General features: G+C 42.1%; 1 protein-coding gene across 2 annotated transcripts in view; it reads right to left on the minus strand.

Moving 5' to 3' along the window:
- Positions 1 to 27,735, minus strand: part of thsd7b (thrombospondin type 1 domain containing 7B) — a 267,106-nt gene that overhangs the window by 133,882 nt on the left and 105,489 nt on the right. For both annotated transcript variants that reach the window (XM_004912730.3, XM_002933951.4), the window contains exons 5-6: positions 23,146 to 23,391; positions 10,798 to 10,955 (exon numbers count right to left, since the gene is read on the minus strand). In XM_004912730.3, the coding sequence (XP_004912787.2) occupies positions 10,798 to 10,955; positions 23,146 to 23,391 (404 nt within the window). The remainder of the gene's footprint in view (positions 1 to 10,797; positions 10,956 to 23,145; positions 23,392 to 27,735) is intronic.

The following is a 27,735-nucleotide window of genomic DNA, read 5'->3' on the forward strand; positions in this document are numbered from 1 at the left end:
GCTCGGTCTCATCGTGTAATTGATTCCAAACGCTCACAAAATGCTTTCAGTTTGCCGACTGTTTGATGATATCTTCAGCCGACGAGTGATGGGCAGGCGCTTACCGCTGACAAGTCAATAACAATTTGCTAAATAATAACAAGGGCAAAGGTTTGCTGCCAAGTCAATGCTGTTAGGAACTTGCTGGCGTAAGCACTGGGGGACTCACTTGTATCATTGTGTTCCATATACACAGCAAATAAACTCGAGGAGCACTCTGACAAAGGCCAAAGGGTTTGTTTTATATTTTTTCATGTTATTGTCATTTAAATAAAAATCACGTCACTAATAAAACAAAATATATATACAGGTATAGGACCCGTTATCCAGAATGCTCGGGACCAAGGGTATTCCGGATAAGGGGTCTTTCCGTAATTTGGATCTTCATACCTTAAGTCTACTAAAAAATCAATAAAACATTAACTCCAATAGGATTGTTGTTCATCCAATACGGATTATTTATATCTTAGTTGGGATCAATTACAAGGTACTGTTTTATTATTACAGAGAAAAGGGAATCATTTAACCATTAAATAAACCCAATAGGGTTGTTCTGCCCCAATAAGGGGTAATTATATCTTAGTTGGGATCAAGTACAGGTACTGTTTTATTATTACAGAGAAAAGGGAATCATTTAACCATTAAATAAACCCAATAGGGCTGTTCTGCCCCAATAAGGGGTAATTATATCTTAGTTGGATCAAGTACAGGTACTGTTTTATTATTACAGAGAAAAGGGAATCATTTAACCATTAAATAAACCCAATAGGGCTGTTCTGCCCCCAATAAGGGGTAATTATATCTTAGTTGGGATCAAGTACAGGTACTGTTTAATTATTACAGAGAAAAGGGAATCATTTAACCATTAAATAAACCCAATAGGGCTGTTCTGCCCCAATAAGGGGTAATTATATCTTAGTTGGGATGAAGTACAAGGTACTGTTTTATTATTACAGAGAAAAGGGAAATCAGTTTTAAAATTCTAAATTATTTAATTAAAATGGAGTCTATGGGAGACGGGCTTTCCGTAATTCAGAGCTTTCTGGATAATGGATTTCCGGATAAGGGATCCCATACCTGTATATATATATATATATATATATATATATATATATATATATATATATATATATATATATATATATATATATATCTCCATTCTTTTCACACAAATGGAGGAGAGGCCCTTTTATTGGCAGAGACCCAAGGCAAGTTCAAGCAGGTCAGTGCCTGTTTTTATTCACAGCAGGGTTTCCAACAAAACTGGGCACTTTTTTTTATAATTCCCTACAACAAATTCCAACAAACAAATTGAAGGTTATTCTATGAAATCAGAACAGACTGGTCCGCTGGCAGACTCAGTATTTTGGAAATCTGCTTTTTACTGCCAGTATCAGTGAAACTTAATTAAATATTTCACTTTCTCTGGTATTTTTTTTTTAATTTTTTCTCCTTAGTTCCCTACATTGTGCCACTTCCTCACCTACTTCCTGGACAGGCAGCTCACTCCCAGCCCCCAGCCGTATAATATACTGTATATATATGGGAAAATTTATCAACCTTCGAGTTTGATTTTTTTTCACAATTCGAGATTTTTTGCACTAAAAAAACTTGAATTCAAATTCAAAAACTCAAATGTCTGGTATTTATTAGTGCAAAAAAAAAAAAAAATAATAAATTTGAATGTAAAAAATGACCATCTAAAGGCTTGGAAGTTTCCCTAGAAGTCAATGGGAGTTGCCCTAGGCAAAGTCATGCCAAATTTTCAATTTGAGACGTTGGAGTTTGGGATATTCAAGTTTTTTTTATTGGGTTAAGTTTTCTTTATTATTAAATAAGAGAGCATTCAATATGTGTGTTTATTTGATTTAGAAAGTCACAAACTTGAAAACTGATAAATAATTCCAATAATGTAAATATTTTGGGAAAATATTGGAAATTTCCTTAGAACTGCATCTCCCTTGCGTTTATTCAAAGAAAAAAAACAGTTCTGAGGATTTTTTGGATTAAAAACTGATGAACCTGATGGATAAAGAAAAGTTTTTCTACCCAGAATGAAAAGAGCCATAGAAAGAGCAGGTAAATGTACTTGAGAATTTGGTGTATAGATTACATGCAGAATCTCAATTACTAACAGCAGGATATATGTAAAGTGCACACATCGCACAACTAATCATGTTTCTTAAGGTGCCCATACACCTTCAGATCCACTCGCTTGGTGATGTCGCACCCACCTACGGGTGGGCGATATTGGGCAAATCCAGGCTAATTCGGTCGTTTGGCCCTGGGGGACTGCATCAACGAGCTGATGTGGTCCCCGATCCGACTAGATTTAGTAACCTGCCCGATCGAGATCTGGCTGATTTCAGTCCAGATATCGGTCGGGCAGGCCCGTCGTTGGTGCCCATACACGGGCCGATTAGCTGCCGAATTGGTCTAAGGGACCCATATTGGCAGCTAGAATCGGCACGTGTATGGCCACCTTTAGCCTCGGTGCATTGTGGGGAGGAAATGCCATGCACAGGCCATGCCATGTCAACGGGTCAATGGAACCCTGGACTCAACAGGTCCTCAGTAAGGGCTGCCCTTTTTCTGTGGCCTAAAATCCAGGTGGGGACATGATGTCTCTGGTCAGGAACATGATGTCACGGGGCGTGGATGCAACATCACTTGGACGGGGCTATGAGGTGCCAATTGGGGATTGGCCAAACACCTCGTTAGTTTTGAAGAGTCCTGTCTGGTTTTCCAAACTGGGAAAATCAGGCAGGCAGTTTTGACCTGGACAGTCCTTCCGAAAACTAGTTTGTCCGGGTCAAAACTGGACAGGTGGCAACCATATCCTCAAAAAATTGGCTCAGTTGCAATATTTTATTTCCCAGAATTCCAGCCCCCCCGTGTAGTTTGTGCAACACAAAACCATGCTAGGAGCAAGGGATATATTTGTGTACCAGGCGTTCCCGTCTCCTGCTTCTATTGTGATTATTTAAGGCTGTTCAACGGAATGGGCTAATTCAGCAAGATGTTCCCTTATCTTCATTCTGCAGCAAATAAAGTCGAGTTTGCATACGGGAGCCCCCCAGCTGCCGCCCATTGGGTGTTGGATCGCACAGGCGCCTCCTTGGGATCTAAGTATTTATTCTTCCCTCGTGTCTGAGCTGCTGAACTGGGCGCATCTGGACTGGGCATGGAATCCACTAACAGCACCGAGGCACCGGCTCGATTGTTGCAGAATAATAAAACTGGCCTTTAGCCCCAGAAGAGCAGGCATGGAAGCCAAATCTGCTTCTAATTAATGCAATTTGGCACAAGGCTGCCTCATTGCAGTGAATATTATTCATACTTCCCTCGGTAGGCTCAGATTCACCAGCGGCTCAGTCTGTAAATAACCATGGGAGGGCAGAGTCCAGCCATACGCATCAAAATGCATCACAGAGTCACAGAATTTCCCAGCGATAAAGTATTCATGGGCTACAGATACATTCCCCTGAGAATAATTACGTAATGCATAGAGAAATAGGCCTCCATTTACTGTAGGTAACAAGACGCAGAAGAGGTGCCTACCCCGGGCGCCGTATAGCTCTTCCCTTCCTGCGTCACAAGAGAAAAGTAGGACAATATTTTGCAAATAAATAATATATAAAGGTTTTTCAATGAATGCACATGGGGGGATCTGTAATAAAAGGCACTAAGTTTGCCCAGGAGCAGTAACCCATAGCAACCAATCAACAGGTTGAATTTACTGGTCACCTCAGGTTATCCCTTATAATACATGAGTGATACTCAGAGTTCCCTGTATAACTCAGCCTGCAGCCTTGTGCCTTTATATGGGCACAGAACCCCTCAGTGACTGCTAATATCCTTATCATTTACAGTAGGGGGTACATTATCCCTTATAATACATGAGTGATACTCAGAGTTCCCTGTATAACTCAGCCTGCAGCCTTGTGCCTTTATATGGGCACAGAACCCCTCAGTGACTGCTAATATCCTTATCATTTACAGTAGGGGGTACATTATCCCTTATAATACATGAGTGATACTCAGAGTTCCCTGTATAACTCAGCCTGCAGCCTTGTGCCTTTATATGGGCACAGAACCCCTCAGTGACTGCTAATATCCTTATCATTTACAGTAGGGGGTACATTATCCCTTATAATACATGAGTGATACTCAGAGTTCCCTGTATAACTCAGCCTGCAGCCTTGTGCCTTTATATGGGCACAGAACCCCTCAGTGACTGCTAATATCCTTATCATTTACAGTAGGGGGTACAGTATCCCTTATAATACATGAGTGATACTCAGAGTTCCCTGTATAACTCAGCCTGCAGCCTTGTGCCTTTATATGGGCACAGAACCCCTCAGTGACTGCTAATATCCTTATCATTTACAGTAGGGGGTACATTATCCCTTATAATACATGAGTGATACTCAGAGTTCCCTGTATAACTCAGCCTGCAGCCTTGTGCCTTTATATGGGCACAGAACCCCTCAGTGACTGCTAATATCCTTATCATTTACAGTAGGGGGTACATTATCCCTTATAATACATGAGTGATACTCAGAGTTCCCTGTATAACTCAGCCTGCAGCCTTGTGCCTTTATATGGGCACAGAACCCCTCAGTGACTGCTAATATCCTTATCATTTACAGTAGGGGGTACATTATCCCTTATAATACATGAGTGATACTCAGAGTTCCCTGTATAACTCAGCCTGCAGCCTTGTGCCTTTATATGGGCACAGAACCCCTCAGTGACTGCTAATATCCTTATCATTTACAGTAGGGGGTACATTATCCCTTATAATACATGAGTGATACTCAGAGTTCCCTGTATAACTCAGCCTGCAGCCTTGTGCCTTTATATGGGCACAGAACCCCTCAGTGACTGCTAATATCCTTATCATTTACAGTAGGGGGTACATTATCCCTTATAATACATGAGTGATACTCAGAGTTCCCTGTATAACTCAGCCTGCAGCCTTGTGCCTTTATATGGGGGACACAGAACCCCTCAGTGACTGCTAATATCCTTATCATTTACAGTAGGGGGTACATTATCCCTTATAATACATGAGTGATACTCAGAGTTCCCTGTATAACTCAGCCTGCAGCCTTGTGCCTTTATATGGTCCCTGACTCTGCGCCAATAACAGGGTATAATCTAATACAAGAGAACCTTATTAAGTTCAGAAGTAGTTAACGTATATGTATAAAGTATGTGCCCAGCAGGGACATGTCCCCATCATAAACCATACGAATACTGATAAGATTCTTTATAAATGTACAGTAATAAATGTAATATTTAAATTGAATAGGACCCATTCTTTCCAATCAAAGCTGGGCTAAATCGTTCCTTGCTCCGGGAGAGGACGTTAGCGAGATATATTGGAAGGGGCCGGCGTAAATGAAACGACTCGCCGGCACCGCTAAATATCCGCGCTCTGACAGGCCCTTTGAATTCTGCCATTTGTAATCATTTCCATTTCATTCCGCCAGCAGGGGATAATGAATGGGGTTATAAAGTTATACAGCCATTTTTTTCCAAAGGGATATTCTCGAGGAAGGGCGACCATTCACACCAACCCATCGCTGGCAGACAGCCTTCTCCAGAGTTAATTACTTTCACAGTTTACAAGAGGGAAAAACACACAGCCACTCAGCGCTGCGAGCCTGAAGGTAATAGATTACAAATTACACGCGGCTAACGGGTATTAAATTCTAGCTGGATGCCCGGCTGCTCATTCTGAAGTTAAAAACCCAATCTCCTAACGCACTGGGGGTGATTTATGAAGGTGTTTCAAACGATGCATATTTTGGAAGATGCTTAATGTGTTTTTTCTTCATTCCTAGTAATGGAGAGAATGTTGTGTAGGCAACGCAGGGCTCACACTGCACAACGAGGGACACCAAGGTGTTTAAAAGGAGAAGAAAAGGCATTTTGGCATTTTATTGCAAATAGATTAGTCACAAAACTAGAATGCTATATTTATTTTGCAGAAAGCTTTACCATACCTGAAAAAACAGCCCTAGAAGCTCCCTCTGTTTATTTAAGATAGCAGATGCCATTTAAGCTCGGTCTGATCTCACTTCCCTGCCTGGAACAGCTCTAAGCTCAGATTACACAGCAGAAAGAGGAGAGGGAGAGAGGAGAGATGGGACTGGGAGGAGGAGAAGGGAGGGGGAGAAAGAAGAGAGGTGCAAACTGAGCAGACTCATGCCGTGCCCTGAAGGAGTTTTCTGAGAGTAGGAAGTCTGACACAGAAGATCATGTATACAGAATAAAAGGTAATAAATGTGGTGATCTATATATAATAGATTAGTCACAATAGTGCAAACTAGAATGCTATATTTATTCTTCAGAAAGCTTTACCATACCTGAAAAAACAGCCCTAGAAGCTCCCTCTGTTTATTTAAGATAGCAGCTGCCATTTTAACTTGGTCTGATCTCACTTCCCTGCCTGGAACAGCTCTAAGCTCAGATTACACAGCAGAAAGGGGAGGGGGAGAGAGGAGAGATGGGACGGGGAGGAGGAGAAGGGAGGGGGAGAAAGAAGAGAGGTGCAAACTGAGCAGACTCATGCTGTGCCCTGAAGGAGTTTTCTGAGAGCAGTAAGTCTGACACAGAAGATCATGTATACAGAATAATAGGTAATAAATGTGGTGATCTTTTCATTGCGTAATTAGAGCAGCAGTTCTGTAAGGGCTTATGGTTGTATCTACATAGACCTTTCTGATAAAGCTTATTAAGTGAATTAATATAAAGTTGGTCCACTCTTTGCTGCTAAAACAGTCTAAGCTAGGTGCTAGGGCTGGGCTCTCTGGAGGGCTTGAAGCAACAGAAGAGGGACTAGACACGAAGGCTAGTTAGCATGATAACTGGGCAGAATTTGCTCTACTGGATATTCTTGGAACTATGGCTGATTGATTGATACACCAATGGGCATATTAATTATAGTGAGTAAGCCAACATCTCCGGTGATGTTGCCCATAGCAACTAATCATATTTTTGTTTTTGTTTTCTAACTTGTAGGTGACTGTTACAATCTAATTGTTGATTAGTTGCTATGGGCAACATCACAATTAATGTTAACTTACACACTCTAATAGATATGCCCCTATATCTGTATCAATGTCATAAGCTTAAGGGGCCCTGATCAGATTTTGGTTGTTCAAGGGAAGCTTGCGCTAAAAGAAAGAAAGCTAAATGCTGCACAAGAAGTTGAAAAATAGCTTTTGGGATTGGTTAAATTCATACAATATATAAGCAGTCCAGCACTGATATTGGCCAATCAGGCCTTTATCGCATTGCTATTCCTATTCATCCCATAGGTCTTCAGTTTGGTTGAGTACAATGCCAAATCCCACACTCTACTCTACTACACTCTACTACAGACCCAGTAAAATACATTACTGCCAGCGTGGGTGCATCTCTCCAAGAGACCTCTGTGTATTCTGGTGGGAGGAGCTCTTTACTAATGAAAAACAAACTTGTTGGGTTCTCAGGTAAGGCACCTAAAAGCCCTGTGATGGTGGATATAGTGGCCATGGAGAGAAGGTGTAGCCAATAAACACATAGCAGAGCAACTACTTCGCTCTGGCACTAGAAGGGGGTATTGGCAGTCTGTATCAGTCAGTTTCAGAAAAACCGCTGCTTTAAAAGATGAGGAAATGTACATTTCCCCTCTGTGATAAACATAAAAGAGACATTCTACGGTTTTGTTGCCTTTAAAGGGCACTGAAGAGATTGATTGAAATATCTGTGCATATAGGAATGAAATTCCATTACTTGTGGAATCTGATGGAGCTCAGGAGCCTTGTTCTGCTTCAAAGAGCACTGGCGCTCACTGAGTAGCTCAGATAATAAATCCTACATACACTTCCTTGAGAAGGAAATTCACTTCATGTTGAAAAGATATTCTACGAGGAGCTGAGCTGGTCACGGGCAGAACAGAAACAAACTAATCGCTGCCATACACATTTAGATGGTGGTTTTTCACTACCCACTGGGGGTCATTTGACAAGAAGGCAAACATCCATTTTCTTCTTCTTCTAAAGACAGAACAATAAAGATAAGAACCCTAAAACTCCTAGGTAGCCCCGGTATGTCTGCATTTTGGCATTGACGAATTGTTATTTGTCACAGTTGAGCGAAAAATGGGCGCAGCCGCGACCAATTGGGCGGTTGCGTCAAAAATGGGTGCAGTCACGATAAATTAGGCGGTTCCGTCAAAAATGGGCGCAGTCACGATAAATTAGGCGGTTCTGTCAAAAATGGGCACGGTTGCATAAAAAAAAGCTGCGGCCCACAAAAAGTTGCATGACAAACTGTCGCTGATTTTTCGCCGCTTCGTAAATTTTCTTGTTGTTTCGCGAATTTTATGGCGAAGCAAAATGTGACAGATTCGCTCATCACTATTGGTAAATAGTATCATGGGTTTGTGGGAAATTAGTTCGACAGCAGCTGAGAACGTCTCCTTATTTCACTGATTGCGGTATTCGCCTCCTGGGGGCCCCATTCTTCCCGCAGCCCTCTATATCCTTGCCTGTCCTTTGCAGCCCGTCCCTTTATACATACAAATGGGCTCACGCGTAAAGAAGACAGGCGCACGGCTTGTATAATACAGGATTTACAGTCCTGATACCCACAGCCTACAGTTTCTATGCCGGAAAAAAAAAAGTATTATCCTTCTGGGCGAGTTATTTTAAGCAATGTGAATGGCAGCAATCGGCAAAATGCGAATTGCTATGTTACGCTTCCCAGTAAGAAGGTCAGCCTGTGCCGCCGCTCACCTATTTGTTCATGCAAATGGGATCCGATCTGCCAGTTACGGAGATATATCTATAGCAAACATTTGAACCGCTAGATGATCCCGACTGGAGAAAAGAATAATACAGCCATTGTTTCACGCTGCAATCATTTGTTATATGGGAAATAGCAAATTACAAGGCGGAGAAAAAAAGACAATATTTAACAATAAACCTGTTAATAAATGATAAGGTGAATCCAACAGCAGTTTAGGAAATGGAATATGAATGGGTTTGGCTTATAACTGCAATTCATTTTAGAACTAGTGGAAAAGGGGCCCTACTTTATCCCAAATGCCCAAGCTCCAAAGGCACTGCACAATGGCCTAATACCTGCAATTTTAGAACTCGTAGAAAAGGGGCCCTACTTTATCCCAAATGCCCAAGTTCACAAGTCCCCCTAGTTGTTTTGGCCACTAATTCCATATGGCACTGCACAACGGCCTTATACTTGCAATTTAAGAACTTGTAGAAAAGGGGCCCTACTTTATCCCAAATGCCCAAGTTCACAAGTCCCACTAGTTGTTTTGGCCACTAATTCCATATGGCACTGCACAACGGCCTTATACCTGCAATTTTAGAAGTTGTAGAAAAGGGGCCCTACTTTATCCCAAATGCCCAAGTTCCCAAGTCCCCCTAGTTGTTTTGACCACCAATTCTATATGGCACTGCACAACGGCCTAATACCTGCAATTTAAGAACTTGTAGAAAAGGGGCCCTACTTTATCCCAAATGCCCAAGTTCACAAGTCCCACTAGTTGTTTTGGCCACCAATTCCATATGGCACTGCACAATGGCCTTATACCTGCAATTTTAGAACTCATAGAAAAGGGGCCCCACTTTATCCCAAATGCCTAAGTTCCCAAGTCCCCCTAGTTGTTTTGGCCACCATTTCCATATGGCACTGCACAACGGCCTTAAACCTGCAATTTTAAATCACGTAGAAAAGGGGATCCTACTTTATCCCAAATGCCCAAGTTCCCAAGTCTCCCTAGTTGCTTTGGCCACCATTTCCATATGGCACTGCACAATGGTCTTTTACAAAGACTATGGGACGACTGCTTTTTCAATCTTCCCTCAAGGCTCAAAAATGAGGTGCAATTTACCTTCCATTCTAAAGATCTGAATCATTCTAGTTAGCGTTTGCCATCAACTTACTACACTACATATAGTCCCCCATTTTCCCCTGCAATCAGGATAGTTTGTTTACATAGCAATAATGAGCTCTTTATAAACAAACCCCTGCCCCCTAAAGTTACAATCAGTATTAAGGTGGCCAAACACATTCAGATCTTAGTCTTCTTCGGATATTGATCGTGCGTTTAAATGTAACGATCTAAATCTAACATTCAGACTAGGATAGTTGTAGGATAAAGCCCTAAAAATACCAAATGGGAGGATGTTCTGAACATGAAATAGTTGGCAGAGACCAATCGTATGAAAGTGACTCCCATTGTAGGTCCCCCAAGGATATCGACAGATACACAATAAAGTGCAGATATTATCATTGTTCAACCAAAATATTCTAACCTGTCTAATCAACTAAACAAGCAATCACCATAGTATGAAATTTATTGAGCCAATAATTCAGAGCCCATACACGGTCTGAAAATTGCACAAAACTATGTTCATTATGATTATTTTGGTGCGTGTATGGCCAGACTTTCAGATAAGGTTCATTATTTATAGGATCTGTTGACTGATAATGGAAAGTAACTTCTCCTCCTCTCACTACTTTATTGATTTATTGATTATTTATTGATTAAACTCATATTGTACTTGGGACTATACTGTTCCTATAAAGCCACAAAGACGTATCATAGAGTTGAGCTAAGAATTTACAGTTCATGGAAGTGGGAAATAATTGCCTATTGTGAAGAGTTTGGTTGAAGAAGATTTTAGCGCCTTCATGGATAATCACTTTTCTCTATAACATATATCATTTACTCACCTTCTTTAAGGGTTTCGGTTTCTATGAAATACTGGGCGCAGAACACCTTGCGGGATTGGGTCCCACCTCCACAAGCCGGATTGGGGGAGCTTGGATGAGAATCTTGATGGTCAAAGGACAGTTGACATTCCATCCACTCTGAGGTCTTCCAAGCAATCCTTATGGAGAAAAGGCAACGGAGAGATTAGGATAAGAAATTTTGGTAAAACCACAAAGCGAAACCTTCAGGCCACTGTAAGTAGAATACAGATGGCATGTTTTTATGATAAATATCAATATCTTACAATTTCCTGTAGATTTTCATTTCCTGTCAATGTGGTGGCAAGTACACGTTTCCTGGTTATTAAACTAGTTTTATTTTCTATTAAAAAAATACAGGTATTATGGGTACGCACTTTATCCACCATGTATACTGCACAGGTATAGGACCCATTATCCAGAATGCTTGGGACCAAGGGTATTCTGGATGAGGGGTCTTTCCGTAATTTGGATCTCCATACCTTAAGTCTACTAAAAAATCAATAAAACATTAATCAAACCCAATAGGGCTGTTCTGCCCCCAATAAGGGGTAATTATATCTTAGTTGGGATCAAGTACAGGTACTGTTTTATTATTACAGAGAAAAGGGAATCATTTAACCATTAAATAAACCCAATAGGGCTGTTCTGCCCCCAATAAGGGGTAATTATATCTTAGTTGGGATCAAGTACAGGTACTGTTTTATTATTACAGAGAAAAGGGAATCATTTTTAAAATTCTGAATTATTTGATTAAAATGGAGTCTATGGAAGATGGCCATTCCGTAATTCAGAGCTTTCTGGATAATGGGTTTCCGGCTAAGGGGTCCCATACCTGAATATATATTGCTCTGAAGTCTTCATAAAGGAATCTCACGTAATACTATAAATTGTGATTTTTTAATACTACTGTATTGTTTAGGTCAGCTGCTATGGGCTGGACTGAGTCAGATTTATTCCTTTTTAAACTTGCCACCCAGCCCTTGATTAAACCCTTTAAATTTGTAGCATTATCCTGCTACAGGGGCTCAAAGGAATGAATGGAGGATTCAAGGTGAGGGCCAGAAGGTTGAACTTTGGTGATGATTACATGGAATTTAGTGGAGCTAAAAGGCTACCCTGTATTTTCCGTACCGTATAGAATATAGTGTATAGGATAGGATAGTACCCTAGTATATAGTATACTTTAGCACCCTAGTATAGGTATAGTATAAGGTCCAGCCCTTCTTTTTAGTAGATACCCTTGGTTGTGGCACAAGGTCCAGCCCTTCTTTTGAACGGATACCCTTAGTTGTGACACAAGGTCCAGCCCTTCTTTTGAACGGATACCCTTAGTTGTGGCACAAGGTCCAGCCCTCCTTTTGAACGGATACCCTTAGTTGTGACACAAGGTCCAGCCCTTCTTTTGAACGTATACCCTTAGTTGTGACACAAGGTTCAGCCCTTCTATTTAGTAGATACCCTTAGTTGTGACACAAGGTCCAGCCCTTCTTTTGAACTGATACCCATAGTTGTGACACAAGGTCCAGCCCTTCTTTTGAACTGATACCCTTAGTTGTGACACAAGGTCCAGCCCTTCTTTTGAACTGATACCCTTAGTTGTGACACAAGGTCCAGCCCTTCTTTTGAACGGATACCCTTAGTTGTGACACAAGTTTCAGCCCTTCTATTTAGTAGATACCCTTAGTTATGACACAAGGTCCAGTGCTTCTTTGAGCAGATACCCTTAGTTGTGACACAAGGTCCAGCCCTTCTTTTGAACTGATACCCTTAGTTGTAACACAAGGTCCAGCCCTTGTTTTGAACGTATACCCTTAGTTGTGACACAAGGTTCAGCCCTTCTATTTAGTAGATACCCTTAGTTATGACACAAGGTCCAGTGCTTCTTTGAGCAGATACCCTTAGTTGTGACACAAGGTTCAGCCCTTCTTTGAGCAGATACCCTTAGTTGTGACACAAGGTCCAGCCCTTCTATTTAGTAGATACCCTTAGTTGTGACACAAGGTTCAGCCCTTCTATTTAGTAGATACCCTTAGTTGTGACACAAGGTCCAGCCCTTCTATTTAGTAGATACCCTTAGTTGTGACACAAGGTTCAGCCCTTCTTTGAGCAGATACCCTTAGTTGTGACACAAGGTCCAGCCCTTCTATTTAGTAGATACCCTTAGTTGTGACACAAGGTTCAGCCCTTCTATTTAGTAGATACCCTTAGTTATGACACAAGGTCCAGCCCTTCTATTTAGTAGATACCCTTAGTTGTGACACAAGGTCCAGCCCTTCTATTTAGTAGATACCCTTAGTTGTGACACAAGGTCCAGCCCTTCTATTTAGTAGATACCCTTAGTTGTGACACAAGGTTCAGCCCTTCTATTTAGTAGATACCCTTAGTTGTGACACAAGGTTCAGCCCTTCTTTGAGCAGATACCCTTAGTTGTGACACAAGGTCCAGCCCTTCTATTTAGTAGATACCCTTAGTTGTGACACAAGGTTCAGCCCTTCTATTTAGTAGATACCCTTAGTTGTGACACAAGGTTCAGCCCTTCTATTTAGTAGATACCCTTAGTTATGACACAAGGTTCAGCCCTTCTATTTAGTAGATACCCTTAGTTGTGACACAAGGTCCAGCCCTTCTATTTAGTAGATACCCTTAGTTGTGACACAAGGTTCAGCCCTTCTATTTAGTAGATACCCTTAGTTGTGACACAAGGTCCAGTGCTTCTTTGAGCCGATACCCTTAGTTGTTACACAAGGTCCAACCCTTCTTTTGAGCAGATACCCTTTATACCCAACTACATATCATAAAACTCTAAGGAACTAATAAATCAAAGTTCAGATTTTGATGCCTTCAACTATTCAGTATATTTCCAATACTCTGCATTATTTGAGGAGCATTTCATGGACGCCAGTGAAAGTTATAACAAAGCTGGGGGCCAATACAAAACATTACCTTTCTCTCTCTTGCATTTCATTTCCCTTTTATTGGTTGCAGTGGCACCGAGGGATTTAATATTTCATGCATGCCTAGAAAACACGGCAAGACCCTGAGGACCAGCTACAAGTAAAATTAATGAATAAATGCAGAGCAAAATAAAGATGCAGAGGGATTTTATTCTTCTAATATTCTGCCACCTCTTTCACATGCTGACACTTGGTACAATAGCTGTCACTGTAATTGGCCTTTCCTGAACAGGAGAGCCTACTGCCTAGGACCTTTCCATTTTTTATGAAATAATAACAGTAACAAACCCAGCAGCTCAGAGTATTTTATAAAACACAATATTGATTTTTGTTATAATTTTTTACATCTGGAAGTGTTACCGGAGCAGCTCAGCACCAGAGCAACATTAGTGGATTTAGTAGTAGGGATTAAATTCAGTAGGGATTAAATTCTGTCCAATTAGCTCCATGGAGACTCCACTGTGCCCCCTGGGACACTACTGGCTTCTTCAGCATGAGATTGTAATATCAAGCCATCTAGATAGTCTTAGTGCAACAGAACATTTCAAGTGAGGAGACCAAGGAATCCTGGCAAGGAAACCGAGTTTTAATTCTAAGAGAGTGGGCGTCAGCCTATCATTGAAACTTTAGGGGCTAAACTTGGTTTTCTTTCTGGGATTTCTTCTGGTTTGTGTACTAATGAGAAGAGCGTCTCCGCTAACCTTGACCATACTATCATTTACTCTCATTTCATACAAGTGCTCAACTATGTTTAGAACTAAGCAGAAATAGTGGCCCTATTTGTTTACAGAACCAACCGCAATGTGATTGTGCTGTAGGTCAAGAAAATCTGCAGAAGAAGATTGGCCACAAATATCTCTTAAACTTATACCCTTCAGTAGTATAGCGATTGGATCTTATTTTGGATAACTTGGTGATATATAGATGACAGGCAGGCATTATCTGCCTTCTTTATCCATCTCATTTCATTGGATTACAAGTAAAGTAACCAAATTTCTGACATGTCACATTTGTAACATAGTAACATAGTAAGTTGGGTTGAAAAAAGACATACATCCATCACGTTTAACCATAATGCCTATATATAACCTGCCTAACTGCTAGTTGATCCAGAGGAAGGCAAAAAACCCCTGAAGCCTCTAAGGGGGAAAAATTTGTTCCTGACTCCAAGATGGCAATCAGACCAGTCCCTGGGGCAACTTGTACTGAGAGCTATCTCCCATACCCCTGTATTCCCTCACTTGTACTGAGAGCTATCTCCCCTACCCCTGTATTCCCTCACTTGTACTGAGAGCTATCTCCCCTACCCCTGTATTCCCTCACTTGTACTGAGAGCTATCCCTCCTACCCCTGTATTCCCTCACTTGTACTGAGAGCTATCCCCCCTACCCCTGTATTCCCTCACTTGTACTGAGAGCTATCTCCCCTACCCCTGTATTCCCTCACTTGTACTGAGAGCTATCTCCCCTACCCCTGTATTCCCTCACTTGTACTGAGAGCTATCCCCCCTACCCCTGTATTCCCTCACTTGTACTGAGAGCTATCCCCCCTACCCCTGTATTCCCTCACTTGTACTGAGAGCTATCTCCCCTACCCCTGTATTCCCTCACTTGTACTGAGAGCTATCTCCCCTACCCCTGTATTCCCTCACTTGTACTGAGAGCTATCCCCCTACCCCTGTATTCCCTCACTTGTACTGAGAGCTATCTCCCCTACCCCTGTATTCCCTCACTTGTACTGAGAGCTATCTCCCATACCCCTGTATTCCCTCACTTGTACTGAGAGCTATCTCCCCTACCCCTGTATTCCCTCACTTGTACTGAGAGCTATCCCCCCTACCCCTGTATTCCCTCACTTGTACTGAGAGCTATCCCCCATACCCCTGTATTCCCTCACTTGTACTGAGAGCTATCTCCCCTACCCCTGTATTCCCTCACTTGTACTGAGAGCTATCTCCCCTACCCCTGTATTCCCTCACTTGTACTGAGAGCTATCTCCCCTACCCCTGTATTCCCTCACTTGTACTGAGAGCTATCTCCCCTACCCCTGTATTCCCTCACTTGTACTGAGAGCTATCTCCCCTACCCCTGTATTCCCTCACTTGTACTGAGAGCTATCCCCCATACCCCTGTATTCCCTCACTTGTACTGAGAGCTATCTCCCCTACCCCTGTATTCCCTCACTTGTACTGAGAGCTATCCCCCCTACCCCTGTATTCCCTCACTTGTACTGAGAGCTATCTCCCATAACCCTGTATTCCCTCACTTGTACTGAGAGCTATCTCCCCTACCCCTGTATTCCCTCACTTGTACTGAGAGCTATCCCCCCTACCCCTGTATTCCCTCACTTGTACTGAGAGCTATCCCCCCTACCCCTGTATTCCCTCACTTGTACTGAGAGCTATCCCCCATACCCCTGTATTCCCTCACTTGTACTGAGAGCTATCCCCCCTACCCCTGTATTCCCTCACTTGTACTGAGAGCTATCTCCCATACCCCTGTATTCCCTCACTTGTACTGAGAGCTATCTCCCCTACCCCTGTATTCCCTCACTTGTACTGAGAGCTATCTCCCCTACCCCTGTATTCCCTCACTTGTACTGAGAGCTATCTCCCCTACCCCTGTATTCCCTCACTTGTACTGAGAGCTATCCCCCCTACCCCTGTATTCCCTCACTTGTACTGAGAGCTATCTCCCCTACCCCTGTATTCCCTCACTTGTACTGAGAGCTATCTCCCCTACCCCTGTATTCCCTCACTTGCTAAGAAGCCATCCAGCCCCTTCTTAAAGCTATATAATGTATCAGCTCTCACAGTAAGAAATCCTTTCCGAATATTTAAATGGAACCTCCCTTCTTCTAAACAGAGTGGGTGCCCTCGTGCCCGTTGGAAGGACCTACTGGTAAATAAAGCATTAGAGAGGTTATTATATGATCCCCTTATATATTTATACATAGTTATCATGTCACCTCTTAAGCGTCTCTTCTCCAGTGTTAACAGACCCAACTTGGCCAGTCCATTTCTCCTATCATCCAGAGAACAACCATGTGATAAAATAATATATCCATAGCCTTAAAAATAGAAGTGGAGTTTCTACCAGCTTCATAGTCTTTCCATATGTCTTACACTTTTTCTTTTACCAACAACTTCTATTAAACTACCACTCTCACCACTGATTCCCAAAAGAACTAAGGATGATGGGTAGTGCTGGGCGGTATGACCAAAAATTTATATCACGGTATTTTTCAAAATTATATCGGTATCACGGTATTTGACGGTATTTTTTTTTCCCCATGCATGATTAGGTGACCACCCCAAACACCCGCCACCCGCACCCCCCCCCGCCACCCCAAACACATCCCCCGGCACCCCAAACAACCCCCCATCCGCACGCAGCCCCCCCACCCTAACCCAAACACCCCCCCATCCCCTTCACATAAATATAACCCCCCACCCCATCCCATCCCACCCCCCCAAACACAACCCCATCCCCTTCACATAAGTATAACCCACCCACCCCCACCCCAAACACCCCCCCATCCCCTTCACATAAATATAACCCCCCACCCCACCCCATCCCACCCCCCCAAACACAACCCCATCCCCTTCACATAAGTATAACCCACCCACCCCCACCCATCCCCTTCACATAAAATATAATTACTGGCCAGGCACCCCCCGACAGCTCACATTGGTATCCGACTCTGAATGCGTCCTAGCGATGGCGCTTTTGTAGAGTGTGCGCGCTGACGTCACGTGCGCGCTGACGTCACGTGTGCGCTGACGTCACAAGAACTAAGGATGATGGGTTCATAAAGACTTGGGGTTCTTTGGATTACCATTATTGACCTTGGGTACGTCAACAGAGAGCATTAGTAGCTAAGGATTGGGGAGAGGAAGGACAATACTGGAAGGACAGTTAATGACTCAAGAAAGGTATAAGAAGGTGTCTTCGTTGCCAGTACAGTCTGGGAGACAACTAGAAAGGCTTTCCCCTGTACTAGGCAAAATCAAGCTGAGAAAATGATTTAGCTATAGCTTTAAAACCTTCCCGTTAAGTACATGTAATTAAATGAATCTACAATTTCCATCTTCTGAACGCTACAGAGTTCGTTAAGGGCAGATGGCCATCTTTGTTGTTGATTAGATCATAAAAGCAGGAAAATGAAGCTATTAATGACCCAAAACCCCTAATGATGTTGTGACTTTATTACATTGAGCGAAGGAGACTGCTGCTATTCGCCGTGGTTGGTAAATAAGTATAGAATGGAAATATCATTGAAGCGGCATGATAAATTGACTGCACACAGGGAGCCGTTTGCATATTACCCACGAGACGAAATATCCAACATCAAGGCCACTGAGAAATCACTTTCGTTTAAAATATAGAACTTCTTCAGGTCGGGGGGGGGGGAGATATGGGCGCTCCTTGATGCTCCAATGACACGTCGTTTAATTTTTCTCTTAATGTATTTTTTATGCTTTCATCGGAAATAAAACGCCCATCAAAATATATGCGTTTTCTGGAATGTTGACAGCTACAGGATTGGATTTGTAAACAAATACCTGAAATAAAAGGGAAGTATAACATATCTGCGATTTCATTTCGTAAAGTTAACCTGAAAAGATTTATCCGTCTCTTTGAGGTTTTAAGATATTAAATGTCACACATATCATTTTCTGAAGGAAAGCCGCCTCGTAGAGAGAAAATTGTCAGGTTAAAGCGGAAACGCTCTATTTGTCAGGTTTATCTTCTGTTTCTGGGCTGGGATATAAAGATCTAGCTCATTGGACGCAGCAAATACTTTCCTTTGTATGTTTATTTACATAGGCTTGGTGCTATTGATCAGGTTCTGCTCTATTAATTCATACTTGGCTTCTTGTTGATCTAGAAGAAGCAGAAATAACTCTCAATCTATCTTCAAATTGGTTTCAGAAGCATAAGCCAATTTAATTAGTAATAGAAGCACCATCATTCTGGCCAAACATTACATAGGTAGTGGACCAAATCATTCTAATCAGATCAACTAGTCCATTGGAAGAAGACCATATCAGTGGCCACTGTGTTCCTCATCACATGGGATTTCTGGTCAATCCCTGCCAAGAGTTCATAGATGGTCAGGTTTATCTTCTGTTTCTGGGCTCGGATATGAAGATCTAGCTCATTGGACACAGCAAATACTTTCCTTTGTATGTTTATTTACATAGGCTTGGTGCTATTGATCAGGTTCTGCTCTATTAACTCATACTTGGCTTCTTGTTGATCCAGAAGAAGCAGAAATAACTCTCAATCTATCTTCAAATTGGTTTCAGAAGCATATGCCAATTTAATTAGTAATAGAAGCACCATAATTCTGGCCAAACATTACATAAGTAGTGGACCAAATCATTCTAATCAGATCAACTAGTCCATTGGAAGAAGACCATATCAGTGGCCACTGTGTTCCTCATCACATGGGATTTCTGGTCAATCCCTGCCAAGAGTTCATAGATGGTCAGGTTTATCTTCTGTTTCTGGGCTCGGATATGAAGATCTAGCTCATTGGACACAGCAAATACTTTCCTTTGTATGTTTATTTACATAGGCTTGGTGCTATTGATCAGGTTCTGCTCTATTAACTCATACTTGGCTTCTTGTTGATCCAGAAGAAGCAGAAATAACTCTCAATCTATCTTCAAATTGGTTTCAGAAGCATATGCCAATTTAATTAGTAATAGAAGCACCATAATTCTGGCCAAACATTACATAAGTAGTGGACCAAATCATTCTAATCAGATCAACTAGTCCATTGGAAGAAGACCATATCAGTGGCCACTGTGTTCCTCATCACATGGGATTTCTGATCAATCCCTGCCAAGAGTTCATAGATGGTCAGGTTTGTCAGGTTTATCTTCTGTTTCTGGGCTCAGATATGAAGATTTAGCTCATTGGACGCAGCAAATACTTTCCTTTGTATGTTTATTTACATAGGCTTGGTGCTATTGATCAGGTTCTGCTCTATTAATTCATACTTGGCTTCTTGTTGATCCAGAAGAAGCAGAAATAACTCTCAATCTATCTTCAAATTGGTTTCAGAAGCATATGCCAATTTAATTAGTAATAAAAGCATCATAACTCTGGCCAAACATTACATAGTTAGTGGACCAAATCATTCTAATCAGATTAACTAGTCCATTGGGAAAAGCCATTGAGTTCCTCATCACATGGGATTTCTGGTGGATCCCAGATTTAATAGATGGACCAATAAGCTACTAGCTCAATCTGGGGTGGCCAAGTTGGCAGCCCATGTATGACCAGCTAAAGATCTAGAAATGAGCACTATAGGGTTGCTTTTGAATATCTGAGGAAACCCTGAGATATGACAAGAGATTGACTAGATCCCAAAGACCCAAAATGATTTAGGTATAGCTTTAAAATCTTCCTGTTAAGTACATGTAATTAAATGAATCCACAATTTCCATCTTCTGAATGCTTCAGAGTTCGTTAAGGGCAGATGGCCATCTTTGTTGTTGATTAGATCATAAAAGCAGGAAAATGAAGCTATTAATGGTGCTATTGATCAGGTTCTGCTCTATTAATTCATACTTAGCTTCTTGTTGATCCAGAAAAGGCAGAAATAACTCTCAATCTATCTTCAAATTGGTTTCAGAAGCATATGCCAATTTAATTAGTAATAGAAGCACCATAACTCTGGCCAAGCATGAAATAGTTAGTGGACCAAATCATTCTAATCAGATTAACTAGTCCATTGGGAAAAGCCATTGTGTTCCTCATCACATGGGATTTCTGGTCAATCCCTGCCAAGATTTCATAGATGGACCAATAAGCTACAAGCTCAATCTGGAGTGGCCAAGTTTGCAGCCCATGTGTGACCAACTAAAGATCTAGAAATGGGCACTATAGGGTTGCTTTTGAATATCTGAGGAAACCCTGAGATATGACAAGAGATTGACTAGATACCAAAGACTGGAAAATATTGAAGCCAAGTCATATTAAGAAGTTACAGTTGAAGCAGAGAAGGCACCTATATAAGCCTATTTCTTGCCACCTCTTGGATCATAAATAAAACTTTTTTAATTGAAATAATCATTCAAAACTGAAGTTGGCCCCATTTTATCTTTTGATCCTTCTGATTTTTGAAGTCCAGTGGTAGTTGCCATTTTTATTCCCATAATTCAGCACTTTTGATCCTAATTCCAGAGTAATTGCGGCTGTACTCTGCAGAAATTGCATTTGATGAGTCAAGACAAATGCTATTGGGCTTGTGTTCTGTTGGGTTGTGTCACTCCTGGAGCACAGATTCAAACCAGCATCTACATCTGATTCAAGTCTGGTGTCTTGTGTACTGATCCAACCCACAATAGAAACCTTGGGACAACCACCAGGTCTAGGGTGGTAGTATCTGCAATAGGCACAGTTGCACACCATTCATTAGAAGAGGCAGGATGCATGCATTGGCTACCATGTAGAGGTGCAGGAGCATATTTGAACACAAATACCTTATTACATTATATTACATTACATTGTTTTTCTATTGTAAATGACCCCTTATATGGGGACAGGGTTGGACTGGGGGGTGAAGGGCCCACCGGGGCTCCTGCCCCCTAACCCGCCTCGCAGGGCCCCCCACCAGACGTCCTCCCCCAAGCGTGTAAGTTTAACTCGTCAGGGGAGGAACAGTCGGGCAGGGGGAGTGCCGGCAAGGGTCGGGTCTGGGCCGCCGGGGCCCACTAGAGCCGGGGCACACCGGGATTTTTCCCGGTGACCTGGAGGCCAAATCCGACCCTGTATGGGGAATAAGGTTCCTTTGAATTGTAAATCATCAGCTGAAGGACAATGGTACATTTTTACAGTTTAGAAGATACAGTATATCTGATCAAGGGGAGCTAAACTGCACCAGCCCAATTACCCATACCCACCAATCACACCCTGGCTTTCATTTTGAGTGGTTATGATTGGTTGCCCTGAGCAACTTGCCACCTAGCTAATGAGCCCTTAAGTGGCTTTATAGTTTCCTTGTCTTCTTCAATGGAGTCTCATTTGATCTGTATTCTTATTTTATTGTTCCTATTCCTTGTCTGCAGGAGATCTCTACCGAAGTCACACTATTTGCTTTGCAAACTCTGCCATTTAATGGAGCGCATAAAATGCCTTATTGGGCACTTAAAGTACATTAGCCTGCTGCAAAGCAGACAAAAGCTATTTAGATGACATTCTTGGGGAGGGAAGGATAACCCTGAACTCCAAATTATGCTTGATGGCTGTTTTGCTAAAGGTTTGACAGCTAAAAAGGTTTTCTTCTACTTGTGTAATGGGGAACTGAATACGTTCTCTGAAATTATAACAAAAAAACCTGCAGGAACCTATATATTTTACATTATAGTCAAATTGATTCAAATGTCCACAAATCAGCAACTTTCCACTCAACTCGGACCAAAGAAGGAAAAATAGTGTAATTCGGGTGAATGGAAAGTTTTAAAAATTGACATGATCGGTCATGACTAGGTGAATTTAGTAGCCCAGCCCGACATGATCGTTGAAGACTAGGTGAATTTAGTAGCCCAGCTTGACATGATCGGTGATGACTAGGTGAATTTAGTAGCCCAGCTTGATATGATCGTTGAAGACTAGGTGAATTTAGTAGCCCAGCCTGACATGATCGGTGAAGACTAGGTGAATTTAGTAGCCCAGCTTGATATGATCGGTGAAGACTAGGTAGCCCAGCTTGATATGATTGGTGAAGACTAGGGAATTTAGTAGCCCAACTTGATATGATTGGTGAAGACTGGGTGAATTTAGTAGGCCAGCTTGATATGATCGGTGATGACTAGGTGAATTTAGTAGCCCAGCCTGACATGATCGGTGATGACTAAGTGAATTTAGTAGCCCAGCCTGACATGATCGGTGATGACTAGGTGAATTTAGTAGCCCAGCCTGACATGATCGGTGATGACTAGGTGAATTTAGTAGCCCAGCCTGACATGATCAGTGATGACTAGGTGAATTTAGTAGCCCAGCCTGACATGATCGGTGATGAATAGGTGAATTTAGTAGCCCAGCCTGACAAGACCTGATGGACCATCTCAGTCAAAGTTCTAGACAAAGTCCATCTACAAATAAATGCTAACTGGCCAGTTTTTGGCTTATTTTATAGTTCAAAGAAAAAAACAGAACCTAATTCTATTCTGCTGAGACAGAATGGGGGTGTAACTTTAATGACTGGCTAAGATGACCATACTATTCAGACTGTGCACCTTGACTTTATCTATTGTAGTTATTGGGACTGATTAAATACATTTAATATTATGGCTTCTCACAAGACTCATAGGTATTAATAAACCAATTAAATTTCTAAAGATGAACTTATCTCATACCCAGGGCAGAGGGGAAGGTGTTCTCCTCCCATGATGCATGCTTCTTTTTCTTTAGGCTCAGGGCATGGTCTTCCTCCCCCAATGGCTATGTGCTTCACCTCCCTGCTCCGGCTTCTGAATCCAGGTGCCATGTCTCCAGATCGGCACGTTTTTGAGCATTGGCCCCACTGGCCCCATTCTGTCACCTCACAGTCCTTGGGGATAATGCACGACTGGAAATGTAAAGGCATGTCCTGTGTGCAGATGCTGGAGAAAGAGAGAAGAAACATGAGATATTTGTGGTATGACTTTTAGTTTGTGCTATGTATCCCTATATCTTGTAATACAGGTATAGGACCCATTATCCAGAATGCTTGGGACCAAGGGTATTCCGGATAAGGGGTCTTTCTGTAATTTGGATATCCATACCTTAAGTCTACTAAAAAATCAATAAAACATTAATTAAATGGCAGCTTGCCTGTTAATGAGCCTATCTCCGTTAAGATATAAGAAGTCACTTGCAAAGACCCTACAGAATTGTAAGAGTGCTAAGGGTGCAAAAGTGCAGAGTTCACACTTGTTTGGGGGTCTGACCACACTCTATACCAGGGGTGCCCAGACTTCCCCCCCCAGCAGTCGACTTTTGGCTTCTCCCCGCATACGTGCGCATACCCAATAAAAGCGCAGAACCGCTGCACTTCCGCATTTCCCGGCTTCGACACAGTCCACCAGAAATCCACGGGGAATCAACTGGTGGGCCGCGATCAACATTTTGGCCACCCCTGCTCTATACCTAACAGGGAAGGTGGAAAGTACAGGGCCCATTGCTGCCTGTGGTTGGCGCTAGTGATGAGCGAATCTGTCCCGTTTTGCTTCAGCAAGAAAATTTGCAAATCTTTCTAAAGATTTGCAAAATGGCAAATATTTTGTGCGGGAAAAAAATTGTTGCCAGTGACTATTCTTTTGATGTGGGACTATTCTTTCAACAATTTTTGGACGCGCAACTATTCTTTTGACACTTGCGACTATTTTTTTGACGCGCGACTATTCTTGCAACAATTTTTGGATGCGCGACTATTCTTTTGACGCGTGACTATTCTTGTGACAATTTTTGGATGCGCAACTATTCTTTTGACGCACGACTATTCTTGGACGCGCGACTATTCTTGCAACAATATTTGGACGCGCAAATATTCTTGCAACAATTTTTGGACTTGCGACTATTCTTTTGACGTGCGACTATTCTTGTGACAATTTTTGGACAATTTTTTCATTAAGGATACAGTAGAAAGTACAAAAACATGGTGAATTGCACATCGTGCACGCCCTCTATAATCTCAAAGTGAAGTAACCCTTTCAGTTATATAATATATATATGTTTCAGCCATAGCCTAGTATCCCCCTAAGGCAAAGTCTATATACTAGTCCCCCTCGGCTCCATGATTGGGTTGTAACCACTTGAGACCACTGGAACCCCATTAGCACAAAAACACAATTACACCGATACCATCAATAAAAGTCCAAATATTATTTTTTCAAAAATAACTAACGATGCTCCACATTTCCCTATTCTATTTAAAAAAAAAAATGCTGATTTTCCCACGCCCAAGTGTAATGAAGTGCAGAATCAGATAGGAAGGAGCGGGGCCCAGCAGGGAGTATCAGTAATGCTTCATTAGAGATAACTGCTAGTAGAGCATTTTCTCTCCCTGAAATTGTTTCGTTTATGAAGACAGAAATGCAGATAATGCAGTAAGTGCGCTGAAATGATCGTCCCAATGTGCCGAATTCCTGATGGCAAAAATAGCTAAAAACGATATTGTCTTTTTTGTTTTTAAACTGTAGAAATTAATTTAGGAAAAAAGACTATTCACGGCAGTATAAATGTGATTATTAGTGCATGATATGTGTTCCTATGATTTATTTAAAGCCGTATCTCGGCTCCAGGAAACTGGAGAGCTGTCGAGCACCAATCAGCTTCCAGGAAAGAGATTTTTTACCAATTGTCTGCGGTAGGATAGAGGGGCTCCAAGATTTTCATCTTGGCCAGTTAAGCACCTATTAGGGCTCTGGCACATGGGGAGATTAGTCGCCCGCGACAAATCTCCCTGTTCGCGGGCGACTAATCTCCCCGAGTTGCCATCCCACCGGCGGAAATGTAAGTCGCCGGTGGGATGGCACACGCGGCGGCGCGATTTCGGCAAATCGCCGAAAATTCCTTGCGAGGCAACTTCGGCGATTTGCCGAAATCGTGTGCCATCCACTTACATTGTCGCCGGTGGGATTGCAATTCGGGGAGATTAGTCGCCCGCAAACAGGGAGATTTGTCGCGGGCGACTAATCTCCCCGTGTGCCAGGGCCCTTAAAGTAGAGATTTTTAAACAAGATCTCTCATGTTTGTCGTAGGCAACACACAGACTTTGATTATTTGCAATGAATCTAGTATAGCTGTAAGGTTTGACATCATATCTTATATTCACATATTGATATAATCATTATCCATATATTCATATACTTTGATATAGCTTGGAGCTTAGCATATCATACTCCAGTTTAGAAATATATCCCTATTATGTAACTGCCAACAGCAAGGCTTGAACATCTCACAATAGTTTGTTTTTCCCAATAGTGCCCCTGCACGGCTTGCACATTGTGAAATACATATAATGTATCTTATTAGTTACATTCCTGTCCGGTACAGGCCATCCTTGAAGCAACAATGGGCTTTTTCTATTTGCTATAACACACCCCTATGTATTTGCACATACACAGAAAGTTATAAAAGCTATGAGCATGTGACAATAAATTGAACAAGTTTGAACTTCCATTGTGGTTGTGTCCTGCTTGTTCCCATGCATGTCTTTGTCCTGGCAGGAGGGCTCCCACAAGTCACTACACTTAAGGTTCCCATACACGGGCCGATAGAAGCTGCCGATATGGGTCCCTTGGACCAACTCGGCAGCTTATGGGCCCGTGTAGGGGCAGAAACGAGGGGCCTGGCCGACCGATATCTGGCCTGAAATTGGGCAGATATCGATCGGCCAGGTTAGAAAATCCAGTCAGATCGGGGACCGCATCAGCTCATTGATGCGGTCCCCGAACCGACTGCCCCACTGCCGCCCACATAATCCGATCGTTTGGCCCCAGGGCCAAACGATCGAATTTTTTTTTTTTTGCCTAAACACTCCCCGATATCGCCCACCCGTAGGTGGGGATATCGGGTGAAGATCCGCTCGCTTGGCGACATCGCCAAGTGAGCGGATCTGCCCGTGTATGGCCAGCTTTACAGTCTGCGGTCAGGAACCCTAAAAATAGCCCCCATTATTCTCCTTGGTGAGGAGCCCTGTGCGTTAGAAGAGGAGATTGGTACTTTGGATATTTTATATGAAGCAGTTCATGGATCAAATAGGTGCCGTGAGAATTTCAAGTCGTTTCCACAGTTTGAGAAATGCTGATTTAGGTGACAAACTCTATTTGGCCAATGGATGTGGACACTCCTCCGAGAGGATTTGGTTATTTAAGCCTCAGTCATCACTGCTGCCATGAGTGCCACTAAACCATACAATGACATTTTTTACACTTCTTTCCTTTCTGTTTTGCTTTGTGGAAGACCCTTTGCCATTTTTATGCAACAAAGTGAGGTCCATAAAAAATGGTTTATAAAGATGGAAGTGAAAGGACTTGGCCTTTACAGTCAACACAACTGAACAACTCTGGGATGAGCTTGTACATTGTACCTTGTGTGAGTGAGGCCTGATTCCCAACAGCAGTTCCAAATTTCACTGCAAATCCAAACAGCAACACTCCAACCTCTAGTGGAAACTCTTCCCAGAAGAGTAGGGGCTTTTATAGCAGCTAAGGGAGAAGCAACTTCATAATAATCCCCTTGGTTTGGAAATGAGATGTTGGACAGACAGGTGTGCACACTTTCAGCCAAATATTGTACCCCAAATCCAGCCAAGCTTGTGGTTATTACAGGTATAGGACCCATTATCCAGAATGCTAGGGACCAAGGGTATTCCGGATAAGGGGTCTTTCTGTAATTTGGATCTCAATACCTTAAGTCTACTAAAAAATCAATAAACCATTAATTAAACCCAATAGGGCTGTTCTGCCCCCAATAAGGATTAATTATATCTTAGTTGGGATCAAGTACAGGTACTGTTTTATTATTACAGAGAAAAGGGAATCATTTAACCATTAAATAAACTCAATAGGGCTGTTCTGCCCCAATAAGGGGTAATTATATCTTAGTTGGGATCAAGTACAGGTACTGTTTTATTATTTCCGAGAAAAGGGAATCATTTAACCATTAAATAAACCCAATAGGGCTGTTCTGCCCCAATAAGGGGTAATTATATCTTAGTTGGGATCAAGTACAGGTACTGTTTTATTATTTCCGAGAAAAGGGAATCATTTAACCATTAAATAAACTCAATAGGGCTGTTCTGCCCCAATAAGGGGTAATTATATCTTAGTTGGGATCAAGTACAGGTACTGTTTTATTATTACAGAGAAAAGGGAATCATTTAACCATTAAATAAAATCAATAGGGCTGTTCTGCCCCAATAAGGGGTAATTATATCTTAGTTGGGATCAAGTACAGGTACT

The sequence above is a fragment of the Xenopus tropicalis genome, chromosome 9 (genome assembly GCF_000004195.4).
Source record: "Xenopus tropicalis strain Nigerian chromosome 9, UCB_Xtro_10.0, whole genome shotgun sequence".
NCBI classification, from domain to species: Eukaryota; Metazoa; Chordata; class Amphibia; order Anura; family Pipidae; genus Xenopus; species Xenopus tropicalis.